The following is a 19,285-nucleotide window of genomic DNA, read 5'->3' as shown; positions in this document are numbered from 1 at the left end:
AGAATCATAGAATATCAGGGTTGGAAGGGACCTCAGGAGGTCAACTAGTCCAACCCCCTGCTCAAAGCAGGACCAATCCCCAACTAAATCATCCCAGCTAGGGCTTTGTCAAGCCTGACCTTAAAAACCTCTAAGGAAGGAGATTCCACCACCTCCCTAGGTAACCCATTCCAGTGCTTCAACACCCTCCTAGTGAAAAAGTTTTTCCTAATATCCAACCTAAACCTCCCCCACTGCAACTTGAGACCATTACTCCTTGTTCTGTCATCAGGTACCACTGAGAACAGTCTAGATCCATTCTCTTTGGAACCCCCTTTCAGGTAGTTGAAAGCAGCTATCAAATCCCCCCTCATTCTTCTCTTCTGCAGACTAAATAATCCCAGTTCCCTCAGCCTCTCCTTATAACTTATGTGCTCCAGCCACCTAACCATTTTTGATGCCCTCCGCTGGACTCTTTCCAATTTTTCCACATCCTTCTTGTAGTGTGGGGCCCAAAACTGGACGCAATACTCCAGATGAGGCCTCACCAATGTCGAATAGAGGGGAATGATCACGTCCTTCGATCTGCTGGCACTGCCCCTATTTATACAACCCAAAATGCCGTTAGCCTTCTTGGCAATAAGGGCACACTGTCGACTCATATCCAGCTTCTCATCCACTGTAACCCCAGGTCCTTTTCTGCAGAACTGCTGCCTAGCCATTCGGTCCCTAGTCTGTAGTAGTGCATAGGATTCTTCCGTCTTAAGTGCAGGACTCTGCACTTGTCCTTGTCTTTTGGCCCAATCCTCTAATTTGTTTAGGTTACTCTGGACCCTATCCCTACCCTCCAGCATATCTACCATTCCTCCCAGTTTAGTATCATCTGCAAACTTGCTGAGGGTGCAGTCCACGCCATCCTCCAGATCATTAATGAAGATATTGAACAAAACCAGCCCCAGGACCGACCCTTGGGGCACTCTGCTTGATATCAGCTGCCAACTAGACATGGAGCCATTGATCACTACCCGTTGAGCCCGATGATCTAGCCTTTAATTCACACCTGCTTGATCACAATTAACATACCTTAGTATGTAACTAGACATTCCTCATGGAATGCCTCTGGGATAGATATGCTAAGCAAGGGGACTACAACTCCTATCAGCCCTCTCCCCACTTCAGATCTCCTTTCCCCTAGCCAGGAAAGGGGAACGGTCCTGAACCAGGAAATGGCTGGACTCTGGCCACTGAGGTCAGGGAAGTTGAAGCAGAAGTTGCATGGCTAGCCAGAAGCTGCACAGAAGCTAGATGCAGAGAGGAATCCCCAGGGACTGTACACAGAGCCACCTGTGTCCAGGCTGGGATGCTGGACGATAAAGCCAGGTATAGGTCTGCGTGGTACTTATGTGGGAAAAGCAGCAGCTGGGCAGAGAACCAGTGCCCCCATGAGAAACAGTAACTGAGCCGGACCTAGAACCCTGCAAGCTCCTATGTGCTCCAATAGAGACTGGACTGGAAAGGACACCTCAGGCACTAGGCATGAAGAGCCCTGACTCTTGATTTGTACATGCCATAGGAAACAATCACCCCTACACTGATCCTGGTGGGTGTTTTTACAACAAAGAGATTTATTAATAATGTTATTATTTTAGGGGTATCACAAAATTTGCAAAGTCTATGTGATTTTTAACCAGAAGAATTTCATACATATTTTCATCATCCAGAATGTGCCATACAAAACAGAAAATGAGCCTTTAACATACAAATGCTCTTCTCAATTAAATAAAATAAAAATAAATAGTCCTGGCCCCTTTGACATTAATCACTTTCTTGCAACTCATATTTAAGTCTTTGCCTTTTCCCATCTGAGGATAACTTCAGTTTCATATCTATTTAGAAATTCTGCCATTTTTTTAGCTATTTATAAGCACAATGTTAATTCGACCTTGAAAAGTATCACTCTGCTCCCTGCCACCCGGTAAAGTGAAGTGAACCTAAGTACTCAGCTATATCTTCATTCTTAATTAAAAATAGCTTTATTTGTCCAATTTCTTTGCCAAAATAGTACTTCAGTTTTAGGATAACATCAGCAGAAGTCATAAAAGAAGGATAAAATGTCTCCAAGTTCTGAGAATAAAAAATGTATTTCCTTTTAATAAAGAGGTCATTCATGGTAAATATGTGAAAAAGCCATGCAAATGTTTTGTGTTTCAGTACTTCAGTGTTTTGGGGCATTCCTGGAAAAGAAAATATTTTTCTCTCCACAGAACTCTGGATTGAAAGTGGCTGTGAAAATACATATTGTAATATACTGAATATTAACATACAGTAGCTCTTTCATATACTGTAAGTAAACTTAGTTAATCTATTTTTGGAAAACAAGAAAGATAAAAGATAAAGCCAAGGATGTACAAAATTTGATTTGGACAAAAGTTCTCCACTGAGCCCTCTGCTTGTAAGGAATGAAATAAGCGAAATTATTTGTGTCACTGACAGTGGTAATGAAACATTAGAAGAATTTCTGAACAAGAAACTTTAATATTAGAGAAAATACTATTTTCCTTATTCTAATATTTTCTCAGCTTCTTAGTAGAGCTTATACCTAGGACACATCCCAGCCTCCTCCTGTTTAGCACTCTGCTACAGATTTAAATAACAGTACACATCCTCAGAGTTTGTATTCTGTTGTATACAGAATTTAGATCAAAGAATGATGAACCTGAAAGAATGTGCCAAGTGAAATGCAGAAAAATTGACACACCTACACCAGATGCAAAAGAAATTAAGTATAACCCACTGAGTGTCATAGCAATTAACTAATAAAGCAAATAAGATAATGAGAACATTTCTAATTACTTTAAAATGTCAACAAGTGATTTGTGCAGTTATAAATAGCTATATATCTCTCCTTTTGCTACAATTACAAACCTCCAAAAACAAATTAATCATAAAGAAACATAAATCATCATTAAAGCAAAACATAAAGTAGAGTATACTTTCTAAAAAGTTCTCTGACCAGCAAACTTGTCATCCCTTTTCTTAACATTATCCATATGCAAAGACTAGCATGGCAGGCCTGATTCTCTTCTCATACCCAAGTAAATTAGGAGTAACTCCATTGAAGTCAGTGGAATTATTGGTGTAAAAGGAATATCGTGACCACCATAAAACTCTTGTGGTGAAATTACTCCACCCACATAGAGACCAAGTATGTAGGCTCTACGTGAGTGGAGCACAGAACGCGCAAAGAATTTCTTGGAAAGGTTATTTGGATTCTATGCAGGCAGAGTGCAGAACTGTTAATGACGTGAAATCCACTCCCCACCTTTCCATCCCCACCAAGCCTGGGCCAGGCCATGGGTCTGCTATGCAGTCCGTCTCCGCAGCTATGAGCGCAGAGTACTAGGGCCACTAAGATCAAAATAAAGATGGATCTGCAGCCTCTGTCCTTTTGGCTCTCTTCACAGAGATCCTTTGCACATCTTGCAGAGGTGCACAGACACCCCTGTGAAGTCACTCCATCAGCAAACCTCCAAAGCAGTCCCTTACACAGGCACTCCATACTATAGGTGACTTTTCTGTGCTATTTATGTGCTTATATTGTTCTCATCATCATGCATGACTGGTGCTGCCCCTTTTGATCTTTGCATGTTGTAGCAGATTCTTAGGCACTTGGGAATATTTTACCTAAGGCCAATCCTGTCTACATGAAGCCATTGTCTGTGAACCAGCCCTATTGTGGCTGTATAAATAGTTTTCTTAGGGTTGAATACAAATATTTTGTTGAGTCATTGCTCTGTTTGTGACATGAAACTGAATTTTGGCACTCAGTACAGCTATCTAAGTCTACAGATGCACTGAAAGTAGCCACTCATGGGAAAATTCAGAAGTATTTTTATAAACCAAACCCACCAAGTTCTGCTGCTATCTTAGAACAAGAAAATGTGGAGACAATAAGTATTTTATTAAATACCAAACTCCAAATAAGGCATATTAAAAGAAACACATATTTATTAATTAATTGAACAAAATATTCCAGAATATATTTTTGTACTTAAGACTCACAGCTAAGGGGTGGAGAGTTACCATTTTCATAGAATCATAGAATTGGAAGAGACTTCGAGAGGTCATCTAGTCAAGTCCCCTGCACTCAACTAGGACTAAGTATTTTATACACAATGATCCAAATATTACTTGTTTTACTCACATAAAATGCCAGTTAAGGCCTCCAATCTACAAACTGCTGTTGTGATAGTTGGGCCTACAAATTTAGCCTAATTGTGAGCTCAACTGTAAAAGATATGTAAAAGTTCATAAAATGTCAACAATAACCTATAATAAGTTTTGATGGGAACAGTTGTGGAAGGGAGACAAAAAAACTGAATTAATCCAAACAAAAAGATCTCGTGATATAATTCAAGACTTTTAAAATCATAGTAAACAAGGAAACAAGAACTAAAATTTTAGTAAATGAGAAAAGTGTGAAATCAGTGAATTAAAATTGTGTCAGAGACTAGGTCTAATTGGTGGACAAAATATGAGGAGATAGGCTATTCCATCCATCACTCCCTCTCTGGGTCCTTAAACAAAGAGACTTTGTGGGGGAAATATGGAAAAACAGAGGGAGGCTACTGGAATGATCTTCACTGTCATCCCCACCATTTGCTGTGATCCCAGACCCAGGGCCAGTGCTACCATTTAGGCAAACTAGGCGGTTGCCTAGGGCGCCAAGATTTGGGGGCACCAAAAAGCAGTGCTCCCAATTTTTTTTTTTTTTTAAACAGCGTTCCTGGGCTGGGCTGCTGGCAGCATGCTGACACGTGCAGCTCCGACTCCCTCTCCCAGCGCAGCGGCCGCTCCACTTCTCCCGCCTCCCAGGCTTGTGGCGCCAATCAGCTGTTTGGCGCCGCAAGCCTGGGAGGAGAGGAGAATTAGAGCAGGGGCTGCGTGCTCGGGGAGGAGGCAGAGCAGAGGTGAGCTAGGGTGGGGAGCTGCCGCAGGGCTGGGGGCAGGGGGGAAAGTGCAAGGTGGAAGTTTCGCCTAGGACGCAAAAGTTCCTTGCACCAGCCCTGCATCCTAATTCTGAGAGATGTCCCAACCAGACCAGGCCAGAAAGAGGGACCCAGATGACATCGCCACCTCTACCGGCTCCAGCTTAATCCCAAACACCACCTGGGATGAAATGGGATCGGACTATAATAGGAGCAGCTTCAGCCCATTTTAACTAACTTCTTCTCTCAGGTTTTTACCCACGAAAGCTTATGCTCCCAATACTTCTGTTAGTCTTAAAGGTGCCACAGGACCCTCTGTTGCTTTTTACAGATTCAGACTAACACGGCTACCCCTCTGATACTTCTTCTCTCACAGTGGTTCTCAACCCACTTACCATTGTGGGTTGCATATGCAGCTTTTTGTGTGTTATCTGAGCTGCATCCACACAATAGATATACTACAGGTCTGGCCCTGAGGATGTCACATGGGCCGTAGCTGTGTGGTGATTGGGCCGCAAGTGGCCCACGGGCCACAGGTTGAGAACCACTACAGGAGGACAGTTATTACTATCTTGAACTAGGATCGCCAACTTTGTAATATTTAAAAACCGGACACTCCAGCAGGAGTGGCGGAATCACCCCTGCCCCGTCTCTTCCCCAGAGTCCTCACTCCTGCTCTGCCCCCTCCTCCTGAGGCCCTGACCCCGTTTGCTCCTCTTTTCCCTTCCCCCTGTCACTCACAGCTCTTCCCCTCTCTCCCCCACCTCAGCCCAGGTTGGGAAGGACTTGCCTCCCCTGCCTGCAGTAAGCTGACTTTGAGTATCAGGTCAATAGATCTGACCGGACACTATCAGGTCCCCTTTTCGACCGGATTTTCCAGTCAAAAACTGGGCACCAGGCCACCCTATCTTTAACACCATCAGAGAGACTGTCAAACTAAAGGTTTTTTCCTTGTAAGATGCTCTCCAGCTAAAGGGAAAGAGAATAAGGAATGTTGTTAAAATAAAGGTCTTATGTTACATTCCAAATGCTTTAACTGGTTTTCCTTATTTTCTGTTTCTTTAATAAAGCTTTTAAAAAGAATTGTAATGGTTTGTTTGCCATAGTGCTAAGGTCTCTGCATGCCAAACCCTGGACCTTATTTAACATGTTTGACAGTGACTGGGTTACGTTAACACCTTTTGTCCATTTATTCCATCTAAATTAATACAACACTTGCTCCATGCAGGCAGCACCTGGTGTTTATCTGAAATGGCACTGTAATCAATGGGGGTCTGTGCAAAGATCCATTTGCACAAAGCAGCATGCAGGATCAGGGCCTTATTCAATAGGAGTTTTGCATAACACAAACAGGATTTGCAGTACAATTTTCAAAAGCACCTAGATGACTTAGGAGCCTAAGTCCCACTATTTTCAATTAGACTTAGGATATGTCTACTAGGGTTACCATATTTCCACAAGCAAAAAAGAGGACACTGGGGGGGAGGAGCCCCGCTCTAGCCCTGCCCCTGCCCCGCCCCATCCACTCCGTCCCACTTCCCACCCCCTGATTGCCCCCCTCAGAACCTCCAACCCCCCCACTCCTTGTCCCCTGACTGCCCCCTCCTGGGACCCCTGCCACTAACTGCCCCCAGGACCTCACCCCGCTTCTTGTCCCCTGACTGCCCCCTCCTGAGAACCCCCCACCCTCACTGCCCCCCCTATGACCCTACCTGTCCCCTGACTGCCCCAACCCTTATCCTCACCCCCACCCCATATTCACACCCCCACCCCCAGACAGACCCCCGGGGACTCCCATGCCCTATCCAACTGCTCCCCACCCCCTGACAGGACCCCCAGAACTCCCAACCCATCCAACCCCCTCTGTTACCTGCCTGCCTCGATCCCTCTTCACACCCCTGCCCCCCTGACAGCCCCCTCAGAACCCCAGACCCATCTAACCCCCCCTGCTCCCTGTCCCTGACTGTCCCAACCCTTCTCCACACCCCTGCCCCCCTGACAGCCCCCCCCAAACTTCCGACCCATCCAACCCCCCCTCCCTGTCCCCTGACCAGGGCCAGCTTTAAAGAGCCCAGGAATCGGGCTGCGCTCCGGCCGGCGCTGCTGGGGTCTGAGCCGCCGGAGCCGGGGCTGGCGCCGCTGGGGCCCGAGCCACCGGAGCCGGAGCTGCTGGGGCGCTCGGCCAGCGCCGGGGCCGCTGCCCTGGGGCCCGAGCTGGGCTGGGGCCGCCGGGCGCCGCTCGGCCCGGGCCGGGGGGAGCCACTTGGCCAGGGCCGCGCCTCCCCGGAGCTCTCCTCTCGCGCCCCCCCCGCCCCAGCTTACCTGTTGCTGCCTCCCGCTTGCCCCTGCTTCTTTTCAGACTTCCCGCAAAGATCTGATTCGCGGGAAGCAGGGGAGGGGGAGGAGCAGATGGGCGGAGCGTTCAGGGGAGGGGAAGAGGGGGAAGACAGCTGCGGGGCCAGACAGCGTGGTAAGGCTGCAGGGGATGGGGGGAGCCGGGAAGGGGCTTTGGGTGCCCAGCGGCGCTTGGCCGCCGCTTTTCTTCTGTCTATAAATAGCCGACCGGGGGGAAATCCCGGACATTTTTAGATTTTTTAAAATCCCCCCCGGACGGCTATTTATAGACCGAAAAGCCGGACATGTCCGGGGAAATCCAGACATATGGTAGCCCTAATATCTACACTGCAGTCATGGGGTGTGATTGCTGCTTGTGTGTATATATCCAGCTAGCTCTAATCGTTTACCCTTAGTCTTCAGAGAAGAAAGTCAAATCTATCCCAAAGATATTAACATCTAGTAGTTGGTAAATAATACAGATTTGCATGTAAAAAAAAAAAAATGGTGCCAGGATGCATAAGTTTACAGATGTATGAACAACTTGGGATGTACCATGCACTTGATCATTTGGCCATTGATGTATTGCTCCCGAGGAAAGTAAAACAATGTTTATTTAATAAAAAAATCCCCCAACACAATTGGATACTACTTTTCCTTTTTAAGCCAGCTGCTCTCGCTTTTCCAACCTCACGGAACACAAGCTTCTAAGACCTTGTGGGATTATTCTTTAGGTGATGAGGAAAAAAGTGTTTTCATCAGATGAAAGAAGATATACTTGATGTGAAATGCTTAACACTTTTTTTAAAAGGTGCTATACATCAGACATCTCTTCAGCCAACCAATCTTCAGACTACAAGACAAGCACAGTATTACAGGAAATCATGTAATCTATAATTTATTCACCGTGTAATGTATGCCTAGGAATTTTCTGCCCCAGATACACGACCTTGATCTGAGATTCATATAGAATGTTTATTGTGTTGAAACTAATTGCTGGGCATTCATTCCAATAATTACAGAAACCTAGAAATCTTAGAATTACAAGTAGCTAATGCAGAGAAAGGGAGGGAGACAAAGAGTGAAGACATACTTTTCAAGGTAAAAAGAATCTAATCTCTCCTTTTCTGAGCTCCTATATACACACCTATGCATTTGGCTTGTAATATTTCAACAACTAGAAATGGGGGCGGGGGGAGATGAGAGAAATACACTTCACATTGCAATATGAATGTCATTATTTGCCAGAATTATCATTATTTACCAGAATTAGCAGAGTGCTCAAAGCTAACGAGCAATTTTTTCCTAACATTTGTAAAACTCATTTCAATGTACCCTGTGAAAAACGATCAGCACTTCAAAATCACTCAAAGAGCATTTTCCATCAAAATGATGGTCTTAATATTACTAATCTGGAGCAAGCAAAAAATGAATGAAGCAATACAACCTGACAGACCCTACCCCCTCCTACTTGTTAGATTGGATCCTATGTAATCATCTTTGGCCAAGGTTACAGTCCACTTGGTTCTAAATATACGTCTCATCAAATATTTAATCACTTCTATTATCACTAGCTTTAAGAGCATCAAATTTCTGAAACCATATATTTTTTTTTCAAATAAGCACCCTTTAATAGAAAAGTAAGCATTATAATTTAAAAAGTGATAATGCACAAAAGCAATTGTTAGGAGACACTTTACTGAAAATATCTTTCTTGCTTTGAAAAAAAACTGTTGGGTGTCTTTCTTTATTTGAATACATGCACACACACACCCCTTATGTGTTTGCTTAGCGGGAGTATTGCTGGGTTCCATGTATATACTTCCAACTTGGGTGACTGGAGAACATGTTTGTCTTTGGCTTTTCACTCCAAAAGGCCTGAAACAGTGTGTTTCATGGTATGCTGTAGTGGGAACATGTGTGGCCTAGAAGAATGAGCATAGGATTTGCTGTGAAAAGGCCCTGAGCTCTAATCCTGGCTCTGTTAGCCAGAGCACGGTCTTGGACGAGTCACTTTGTCAGTTTCCCTACCCATAAAACAGGGAATATACTATGCGGCTGATGGGATGACTAATTAGTTAGTGATTCTAAGGCACTTCAAATATATTTCAAGCACTATATAAACACTAATTATTATTAACAGAACTTCATTGATGGCAGGTTTGAAGTAAGCTTTTTACTTTTATACTGAGTCCACGTAAACTGCCAATTTAAAAGAGGTGAGCTTGTTGAAGGATGGATTAAATAACCCAACAGGCACCTTAGCTCCAACCTGATATTTTGAATTACTATATGAGGATTAATGTTTCTTTACCACTGACAGAAAAGAATGCTGAAAATGTTTGTATCCTTATAGGTCAGTATTACTCCTTTGGGTGGGGGGGGACAGGAGGGAAGAATGTGTATGTTCTGGAATTATGGAAATCTGTTAAGAAAAAACACTAAAAATCAATTTTCTGTCAAGGCAGAAGAGAGAAATATGCTGCACTTGCATTTTATTTAGTTTGGCATATAACTTTTTTGGATACATCAGTAAAGTACAGAAGTTTTCATGCTAGCTATGGGACTGAGAATTAATTTCCCATTCCTGTTTAACTACCCTTTTTTAGACTTAATAAAATTACATTTGTTCTGCTTATGCTACTTTATAGCAAGCCAGAAGAGGGTACTGTAGTGACTACTATCTTGCTGAGCTTTTTGCAAATATGTGTCAATACCTACTCACTTAGAGCAAAGATCCATAGCTTCCAAGGACAACGTCACTTTCGAGCTAGCAACTTTGCTTTGACGCAATTGCTCAGAATCAAAATAAGCATGTATGTGTCATCCAAGACTATTGACCATGTTACTTTAGAAATTTTCACCTAGTGTATAATTTAGGTTAAAGTCATGCAAGTAATCTGACACCAAACAAGGACAGTCAGTTCTACTTCATTTTTTTAAGAACAGCTTATTACATTAGAATAGGATTTGAAGCACAAAACTACAGTTAAATAATTTTTAATATGCACTATGTTCCAAGTTAAGGATGGATTATCAGCTTACCTTCAATGACTTCTGACTACTAAATTTAAACATCTATAAAGACCTTGTTGTATTTATTCCCTTGGGTTTGTTTTGTCTTTTAAACCTTCCTGAAAGATTGTAAAGAGTATAATTTTCTTAAAGGGAATTAAATGTTGCAAATATGTGTATTTAGGTGGTTTACTAAAAAGAATTAATATGTGCCCTATAAACCAGAAAAGCTTTACACTTGTTAACTATATTCATTTATATTCATAAATATTTTTATGTGTATTATTGATGCAATAAGCCATAATGCTCCCCGAGGAGCCATTTTGGTCTATAAAATACAGATGTATATATTTAAACCAAAATACACATTTACCTGATATAAATGGTTCCTTCAGAACTGATCTGTTTACCAGTTCATATTTATATGTATTTTTGATTTGACAGCATATGTTGGCTAAGGTCTATTGTAAAAAAAGAACCCAGGTTATATAGATGTGTCATACCATTTTTATATAAGATGCATTTAATTATATAGAAATGTCATGAGAAATTAAGTGTGCAGGCTCAATAACCCCTATTTAAACATGAACTTCTTTTGCCTTAAACACATTATAATTTAAGAAAAGCCTAACCCACATCAGAATAATAATCTGCAAGATTCTGTTTAAAAACAAAGCCAAAGAAAGCTGAATCCTGTAAATCCTTGGTTTCAGTCCCACATATTTAAAAATCAGAAGGATGACGTTTTAAAAAATTTACAGACAGATTTGCACATAGGCAAAACTCTGCATGTTAAGTTTTTGCCCCAGACAAAATTTGTGTTGCAGCACAACTCCTAAAATACTTAATTGGCGTAACCAACTCTTGCAATTGTATTGGAAGTCTTGTGATACTTTGTGACTTTTCCTTAAAGCCCCAGCTTCTGGAAATGTGTGATTAGATAAGAATATCAGCTTTCATTTGAAAACTAAATTAAGGTTCTAGCCCTCAGGGTTGCTGAGAAAAAAATCAAAAACATGACCCAAGTGAACCCTAATGACTCAAAAGCCAGGAGCCAAATACAAAGAACCCTAAAATGTATTTATATTTTTTTAAAAAATCTCATGCTTTTTAAGCCAATCTCGCGATTTTGTTGGCCTGACTCATGATTTTTGAACACATAGGGCTGGCAATACTAGGAAGTATTCACACAGCTCTAAGTATAACAATGCTAAGAAAGATATGGGGTGCTTAGTTAAAATTATTTTAAAAAATCCTCAAGAATAGATGTATACTGTATGTCAAGTGATGGAAGTATTGACATGAATGAAAACAGGCAAAAGAAATTATTTTGGATTACCGCCCATGCAATCACTCTCTGTAAATTCCTTGATACAAACACAACAAAGTAGCTCTTTTGACAGCAGTTGGGGACCCTAAGCCTAGTTATGACAAAAGTTTCCAAAATTTACAGCTTACTATATTCTTCATGTAGTAAGAAATTGCACTTCAAATATTAAGCAAGAACTCATGATGTCATGGAATATGGGTCTGATCTAACTCTCACTGAATTCAGCGGGAGCCTTTCCATTGACTTTAATGGGTTGTATCTGGCTCTGAAGAGAAGTGGGGCAGAAAGAACAGCACAGTTTCTCATATTTCAGGTTCCCTTTGAGAGCAGGATCATGTGCCAAACATGAGGAAAGTAAAGGTCTTGTTCTAGTCACCTCAAATAAAACAATCATTCATTTCTTCCCCAGTAGCTTGTGAAACCTGGCTCTCCTTAAAGGAAAATGAGCAAAGCTGTTTCAAAGAACTGGAATAGAATCGAACAGTCAAGAATTTCTGCAAGGGGTAGAGAAAGGGTCAGGTGAGGGCAGCAGATCTGCTTTGATTTTTAACATGCACTGCCCAGCAAGGCTGCATTGACATCTTAACCCATCCCCCTTTCTCCACCCACCTGCCTCCCTCTGTCTTCCATAAAAATAGAAAAGGTAGATGACTGACAAAGCAATTAGAGACAGATTAACAACCCTCAAATGCTGCTTTGCACTATCCAGCTTCTTTTAATTCTCCACATTCTTTTGTGGGGAAGGGGCAAACACACAGTGAAAGAAAGGGGGGAGGAGATGAAGCCATCTGAAAAGTCTTTATGCAATCAAGGGGATATTATTTCAGGACACTGAGAAAGGGCAAAGGATTCGTTGCTAAGGAGACACTTCGAAGCTGACATTCCTACATAAATTTACATTTATCCTGAAGAAGGAAAAGAAAGCTGTCCTCCAAAGTTTGTTTAAATTCCCTGGTAACTGAACCAAGATGACATTTTTAAGAGTATTTTTTGCATTACACAGTCTAAAACAAATAACACTAAACCCCACCATACGTTACCCCAGACACTGACAATGAATAAAATAATTTAAGACAACCAACGAGGGGAATTCTGTAATATTGTTTTCAAGCAGAGCTTAGATTGGTTCTGAGAACTACAAAATGATTTAGCAGAAGCCAGGAAAAGAAGAAATTCATGCATTAAAAACATACAGTACAAAACCAGGCTAACAGCTAACGATCTCTTCCCTTGCACGGTTACCAAAAATCTGAGGGCAACGACTGACACACATAGATGCTTTAGCAGTTTTTTCTGTGCGGGTTTTGATTTAACTTGTAAATGTTTCCATTGGGACTCCAGAAGTTTTTGCAAGGAAGCCTAGAAAAACCCGTTAAAAAGCAGATTTTTTAAACGAATGGAATCCAAGAGGCAGCTTGTTTGTTTCATTCACAGACCGTTTCTGAGTATCCCAAGCAATTTTTAAATAGGAAAGGTGCCCCCTCTCCCCCATCCATGAACAAAAGAGGCAAAAAACTGAAGAAACGCCAATAGACCAAAACGAGAGACGTGATTATAGGGCCAAAGGAATATGAAAGGAGAGGAAAAGCAGGGGTGAAAGCAAGATAAAAGACTTGCCGGTATGCGGGGCCGGCTCCGGGCGGAAGGGGCGGGGCTGGGGGTCAGCCTCCCCAGCCAGCCCTTCCATGCTGCCCGGGCTTCAGCCGGGAGCCCCGGGCCCTTTCAAATGGCCGGGTCCCGGGGCAGCTGCCCCTTTTGCCCCCTCCTCCCCCCCATCGGCGGCCCTGCAGGTAGTGTAGCTTTCCTGGAAAGGACATACACTTGCTAAGAAGGGAAACACATAACCGGGGGGGCTGAGAGGAGCAAAGGGGTGACAGAATCCAGAGGGTGTCTGCTCAGGACAAAGTAAAAAAAAAAAAAATTCTTATCTAGTCTGATCTGCAGATCACTGGGCTGGGAGCCCCAACTTTACAGACAGATCCTGCTGGTTACTTTGGAGGCGATATAAAAATTGCTCCTTCTTTGGTGAAGAACTACCAGCGGTCAAAAACCAGAACTAACCAAAGCTCAGAACCTTTTGGCATAGCAAAGACAAATGCAGCCACCTAGCTGATTTACAGAAACGACCTATTCTTAACCCGCTCCTGCCTCCCTAACCACAAAATAGAGAAAGGGCTTGGTGGTATGTGGAATTGTGGAGCTCTCGGCACATATGCATTATTTAGACATTCGCTTATCTATCCATTTGGAACTAGAGAGAGGGATGGGTAGGAGCAGAGGTGCAGGACTGGGATGCAGTATGGCAGAGTGGAACCTGGAAGGCAGCGCTAAAGGAGACAAGGGAGACTGGACTGCATTACTAGATAGCAGAGGACTGGGATTGGGATGCAGCACTGAGGAGGAGAGGCATCAGAGAGGGAGACTGGGATGCAGGCTGGCTATGGAGGGGGAATGGGATTTGGAGACAATGCTGGCGGATAGGCAGGCAAATGAGGATACAGTGCAGGGTGGAAGGTTAGGGGACTGGGGTAGACTGGGTGGAGTAGTGCTAGGTTGGAGTGGTGGAGTGGAATGGCTAGGGTATAATGGGTGGGAAAGCTGAGTATGGGTGGATATTATGGACGGCTGAAGGGTGGGGGATGGATAGGGGTGGTGTGGCTAGGTCGGAGTGACTTGGGTAGAAGGGTTGGTTGGGTAAGGGTGGACATGGGCAGCTGAAGTGTGGGGTGCTGGGTAGGGGTGGATACGGGTGGATGAAGGGTGGGATGGCTCGGTAGGAGTGACTTGGAGTAGAGATGCTGCCGGCGGCTTAAGGGTGGGATCTCAATGGGTGGCTGGGGGAGATGCTGGGGAGGGGTGGCTACAGGCAGCATGGCTGGGGAGGGGGTGGCAGGGAAGGGAGGAGATGCTGTAGCTCACCGCTGTGCAGGGTGGACTCGCAGAGCCAGCTGTCCAAGTTGCCGGGCTTGCGGCAGGACTCCCACAGGGACAGGTAATACTGATGATCTGCCGTGACCCAGGCCGGGCTCAGTACGGCTCCCAGATCCAGGCACAGCGACAGGAAGATGCACATCAGCCCCACCAGCTTGAGCGGGGTCAGCACAGACACGCGCACCTCCTCCATCCCGCTGCCGGCTGAAGCCATGGGGGCCGGGGCAGAGCCGCTGCCACCCGCCGGCCCGGCAAGCGCAGGAAGGAGAGAGGGGCAGCCGCGCTGGTGAACTGCAGCCAACCCAGAGCCCCGCGGCGGGGCGCGGTGCCGGGCTGGAGGCTGGACCCCTGCTCTGTCACAACGCACCAGGTGCGGCAGCAGCAGCTCCCACCAGTCCCCCAGCTCTCTGAGCGCGCACAGCCCCGCTCCCCGGCTCTGCCCAGATCACTCCTCCCCTCTTCCCTCCCCCTGTCTGGGGAAGGGGGGGAGCTTGCACGGGGCCCCCCTCCGAGCCACGCACGTCACGCCCAGGGCTTCCTCCAGGGAGCGGGGGATGGAAAGGCTGCCAGCCGCCTGCCTGGCCCTCCCCTCCGACACACGCTGATCTCCCCAGCCAATTGTGGGGAGAGTTGCCCCAGCCTGTTGCCTGGCTCCTGCGAGTGCCGTGGTGGTGGGGAAAGGGGCGGCCGTGCCGGGATGTTAACGCAGATTAACTCCCCCTGGCGGCTCCACCCCCCAGTTCGCCGCGATCCCCTCCTCTGCCTCCCCCCGATAAAGTTTTGAGGAACTTTTAGCTCTTCTCCACTTCTCCAACCAGGGCAGCCTCTCTGCTCACCTCTCGCTCCCACTCTGCGTCATCTTCTCCCCCTCCTCCCTTTCTTCTCGGCTGTGCCTGCCAGCCCCTAGAGATCTGCTCCCGGGGGCTATTTGAACCTGAGCAGTTTGGAAATCAATTCGCAGAGTTTCCAAATCAATCCTGTTCTCCAATTTACGCCACCTAGGGGTTGTCTTTCTCTCTTTTTAATTTGGCAGGATTCATTTCTTTAGCAATCTGTTCAGACACAAAACAAAACCCGTTCGGGACCATTAATACACAAGGTTTCTCTGGGGAAGGTTACCAGCCCCGCTGAGAGACCGTGCAAATAAGAAAACACAGCACCGTACAGACGAGATCTCTTCTTCCCACCCGACCCAGGCACCCCTTACACACGGAACTCTCCACTCATAACTTGGGTAGGAGGTGACCTCGATTAACGCCTATGATCTCAATCGTCTGGGAGGCGTGAAAGTAGATTATGCAGTTGCTAATCTAGTAGTTAGATTTGTTTAACCCTAAATTTGTTTTCGTGAGAACTAATCCATCAAAACCATACTTGAAAATATATGGTGGGTTTTTTAAAGAATGCTGGGGGTTTGTCCCACTCTGGTTCAGATGACGATTCCCCCCCCCCCTTTTTTTTTTTTTGTTGTTTTTTTTTTGTTTGTTTGTTTTCTGGGACACTGTTCTGAATCAGTTTCGGGCAGGGAGGGAAATGAACCCAGCGGACAGGCACAAAAACAAAAATGTGAGGAAGAATGCCTTTGAAGCTATGTTTGGAAGTAAGGCTAACAGTCCCCAACTGGTAGGCCTACTTCAAACACAATTATTTTGCAAAGTATATTAACAAAGAAATGAAAGAACACTTCTGGTTCAGGATTAGCAGCGAAGGGTGTCGACTATAATTCATTCTTTTAAGGATGAAACCTTCTGCCACTTCTAAACCCCAAAGGGTGTGTGTGTGTGGCTTTCAAAAACGGGAACATTAAATCTTTTCTTGCAAATGTAGGCTAGTGTTTTCCATTTCCCTCTCTTTAACTAAATCTCTGACCCCAAATTTAGTCTTAAATTTTTGGTGCCGTGCAGGAGTTTTGTTTCTGTTTTGTTTGTTGTGTTTAATTAGCACTATAGTGCTGTGAATGTCAAGGGCATATGTTTTAGAGTCATTCTCAAACATTGATACTGGTCCTATTCACTTCACTTTCCAAATCAACTCACAGGAGAAAGATGGAAACAGACTGGGAACATTTCTGGTGTCAAGCAAGAATTATTTTTTTAATAAACCGATTAAAGTCCCAGAATTTCAAAAATATATTGATTATATATCATTATATGTATATTTGAGGTAGGACTATGAAAAATGGATAGGCGGAAGAACCTCAAGAAAGCAATAATCAGACTCTCTAAATACAAGGAACTGTTTCCTAAGCCATAATAATTATTTTGCATGCATGTTATCCATCTGTGACATAGCACCACATAATGCTTTATAGGAATATGCTTATGAATGTATATATGATATAACTGGAATATGTTTTATGCTACATATGCCATGTAACATATCTCTGTAAAGTTATGATCTACTGAATATATCAGGGGTCGGCAACCTTTCAGAAGTGGTGTGCCGAGTCTTCATTTATTCACTCTCATTTAAGGTTTCGCGTGCCACTAATACATTTTAATGTTTTTAGAAGGTCTCTTTCTATAAGTCTATAATATATAACTAAACTATTGTTGTATGTAAAGTAAATAAGGTTTTTAAAGTGTTTATGAAGCTTCATTTAAAATTAAATTAAAATGCAGAGCCCCCCCAGACCAGTGGCCAGGACCCCCCCAGGCGAGTGCCACTGAAAATCACACGTGCCATAGGTTGCCTAACCCTGGAATATATTCATCCTATTTGTATGCATGTGTCATTTTTGTACTCAAAGTTATGAATATTGGCTGTGTACTTGCATTTGGTCAGCTTCTTGAGAAAGGAATGCGCAAATTAAGTGCCCAATCAAGAAACACTTAATGAACAATGGATCTTGGAAGGCTCCAATCCACATAAGAAGTCTACTTGAGGACATTCAAGGTAGCATGTGAACCATGTCTGCTACCTGTAAGTTCTGAGTCATGCATGGACATGTGACTTCCCCATGTGACTCCAAAACTCCATCTTGTAGCTGGAATGGTACACAGGGGGAGGGAGGGGTATCCACCCACAGAAGAAAGGACAGTTACCTGTTCCGTAACTGGCGTTCTTCAAGATGTGTTGCTCAGGTGTATTCCACTATAGGTGTGCGTGCTCGCCACATGCACCGGTGCCAGAAGTTTTTCCCTTAGCAGTATCCGTACTGGGGGAGCACCGCTGCGACCCCTGGAGTAGCGCCAGTATATCATGCCATAAAGGGGGCTGCGTGCTCCCCCATCCCTCAGTTCCCTCTTGCCAGATAACTCCGACAGAGGGGAAGGAGGGCAGGACATGGAATACACCTGAGCAACACATCTCGAAGAACGCCAGTTACGGAACAGGTAACTGTCCTTTCTTCTTCGAGTGATTGCTCCTGTGTATTCCACTATAGGTGACTCCAAGCTATCCCTGATGGAGGAGGGTAGGAGTTTAAGTTTTAAGTCTTAAGGGTTACCCGGGCGGAACACCGCCCTACCAAACCCGGCGTCATCCCTCGTTTGGGAGATAATTGCATAGTGCGATGAGAAGGTGTGGACAGCGGACCACATAGCTGCCCTACAGATGTCCTGAATAGGGACATGAGCCACATAGGCCGCTGACGAGGCCTGGGCTCTCGTCGAATGAGCCTTCACTATAGGAGGCGGGGGAACCCCTGCCAGGTCGTAACAGGTGCGAATGCACAAGGTGATCCAGCGGGAGATCCGCTGGGTGGAAACCGGTCGTCCCCTCGTGGTCTCGGCCAAAGCAATAAAAAACTGGGGGGACTTTCTAAATGGCCTGGTTCTGTCTAAGTAAAAGGCCAGCGCTCTGCGGACATCTAACGTGCAGTCGGCGCTCCTCACTGGAGGAATGGGGCTTAGGACAGAGGATCAGGAGGAAAATATCCTGATCCATGTGAAAAGCCGAGACTACCTTTGGCAAAAAGGCAGGGTGAGGGCGGAGCTGAACCTTGTCCTTATGGAAGACCGTACATGGCAGTTCAGAGGTCAGGGCCCTGAGCTCGGAGACCCGGCAGGCTGAGGTGATGGCCACTAAGAACGCCACCTTCCACGACAAGTGGGACCGCAAACACGTGGCTAAGGGCTTAAAAGGAGGCCCTGTAAGGCGGGAGAGCACCAGGATCAGGTCCCAGAGCGGGACCGGGCGTCTGGCGTAAGGGAATGCCCGATCTAAGCCTTTTAGAAACCGGGACGTCATGTGATGTGAAAACACCGAAAGGCCCTGCACCGGGGGGTTGAAAGCCGAAATGGCCGCCAGGTGCACCCTGATCGAGGAGGGCGCCAGCCCTTGGGTCCTAAGGGACAGGAGGTAATTGAGGACAAGCTGAATAGACGCGGAAGAGGGAGAGGAACCTCTATCCCTCGCCCACATAGAGAACCTATACCATTTGGCCAGGTAGGTTCGATGTGTGGAGGGTTTCCTTCTTTCCAGCAGGACCCTTCTCACATCCTCAGAACACCTTCCCTCCTCCTCATTCAACCATGGAGCAGCCACGCTGTCAGGTGGAGTTGGGCAAGGTTGGGGTGGAGGAGACAACCTTCCTCCTGTGAGAGGAGGTCCAGGCAGAGCGGCAGCCTGCGAGGGGGGGCCGCTAAGAGTTGCAGTAGGGTCCCGTGCCAATGTTGACGGGCCCAGTCCGGGGCTATGAGGATAACCCACACCCCATCTGACTTCATCATCTGTAGGACCCTGTCTATTAGGGGGAAGGGCGGGA

At 45.2% G+C, this 19,285-nt stretch overlaps 1 protein-coding gene across 1 annotated transcript in view; it reads right to left on the bottom strand.

Annotated features, from left to right (window-relative positions):
- The window catches only part of TMEM47 (transmembrane protein 47), a 36,631-nt gene extending 21,604 nt beyond the window's left edge, over positions 1–15,027 (bottom strand). Inside the window, exon 1 of the mRNA XM_054005908.1 lies at positions 14,566–15,027. Coding sequence (XP_053861883.1) covers positions 14,566–14,791 — 226 coding nt within the window. The 5' untranslated portion in view covers positions 14,792–15,027. The remainder of the gene's footprint in view (positions 1–14,565) is intronic.
- Positions 15,028–19,285: the final 4,258 nt, after the last annotated feature.

This window comes from Malaclemys terrapin, chromosome 1, assembly GCF_027887155.1.
Source record: "Malaclemys terrapin pileata isolate rMalTer1 chromosome 1, rMalTer1.hap1, whole genome shotgun sequence".
In the NCBI taxonomy this organism is placed as follows: Eukaryota; Metazoa; Chordata; order Testudines; family Emydidae; genus Malaclemys; species Malaclemys terrapin.
Note: the sequence above shows the minus strand (reverse complement) of the source record. Positions and strands in the feature narration are given on the sequence as shown.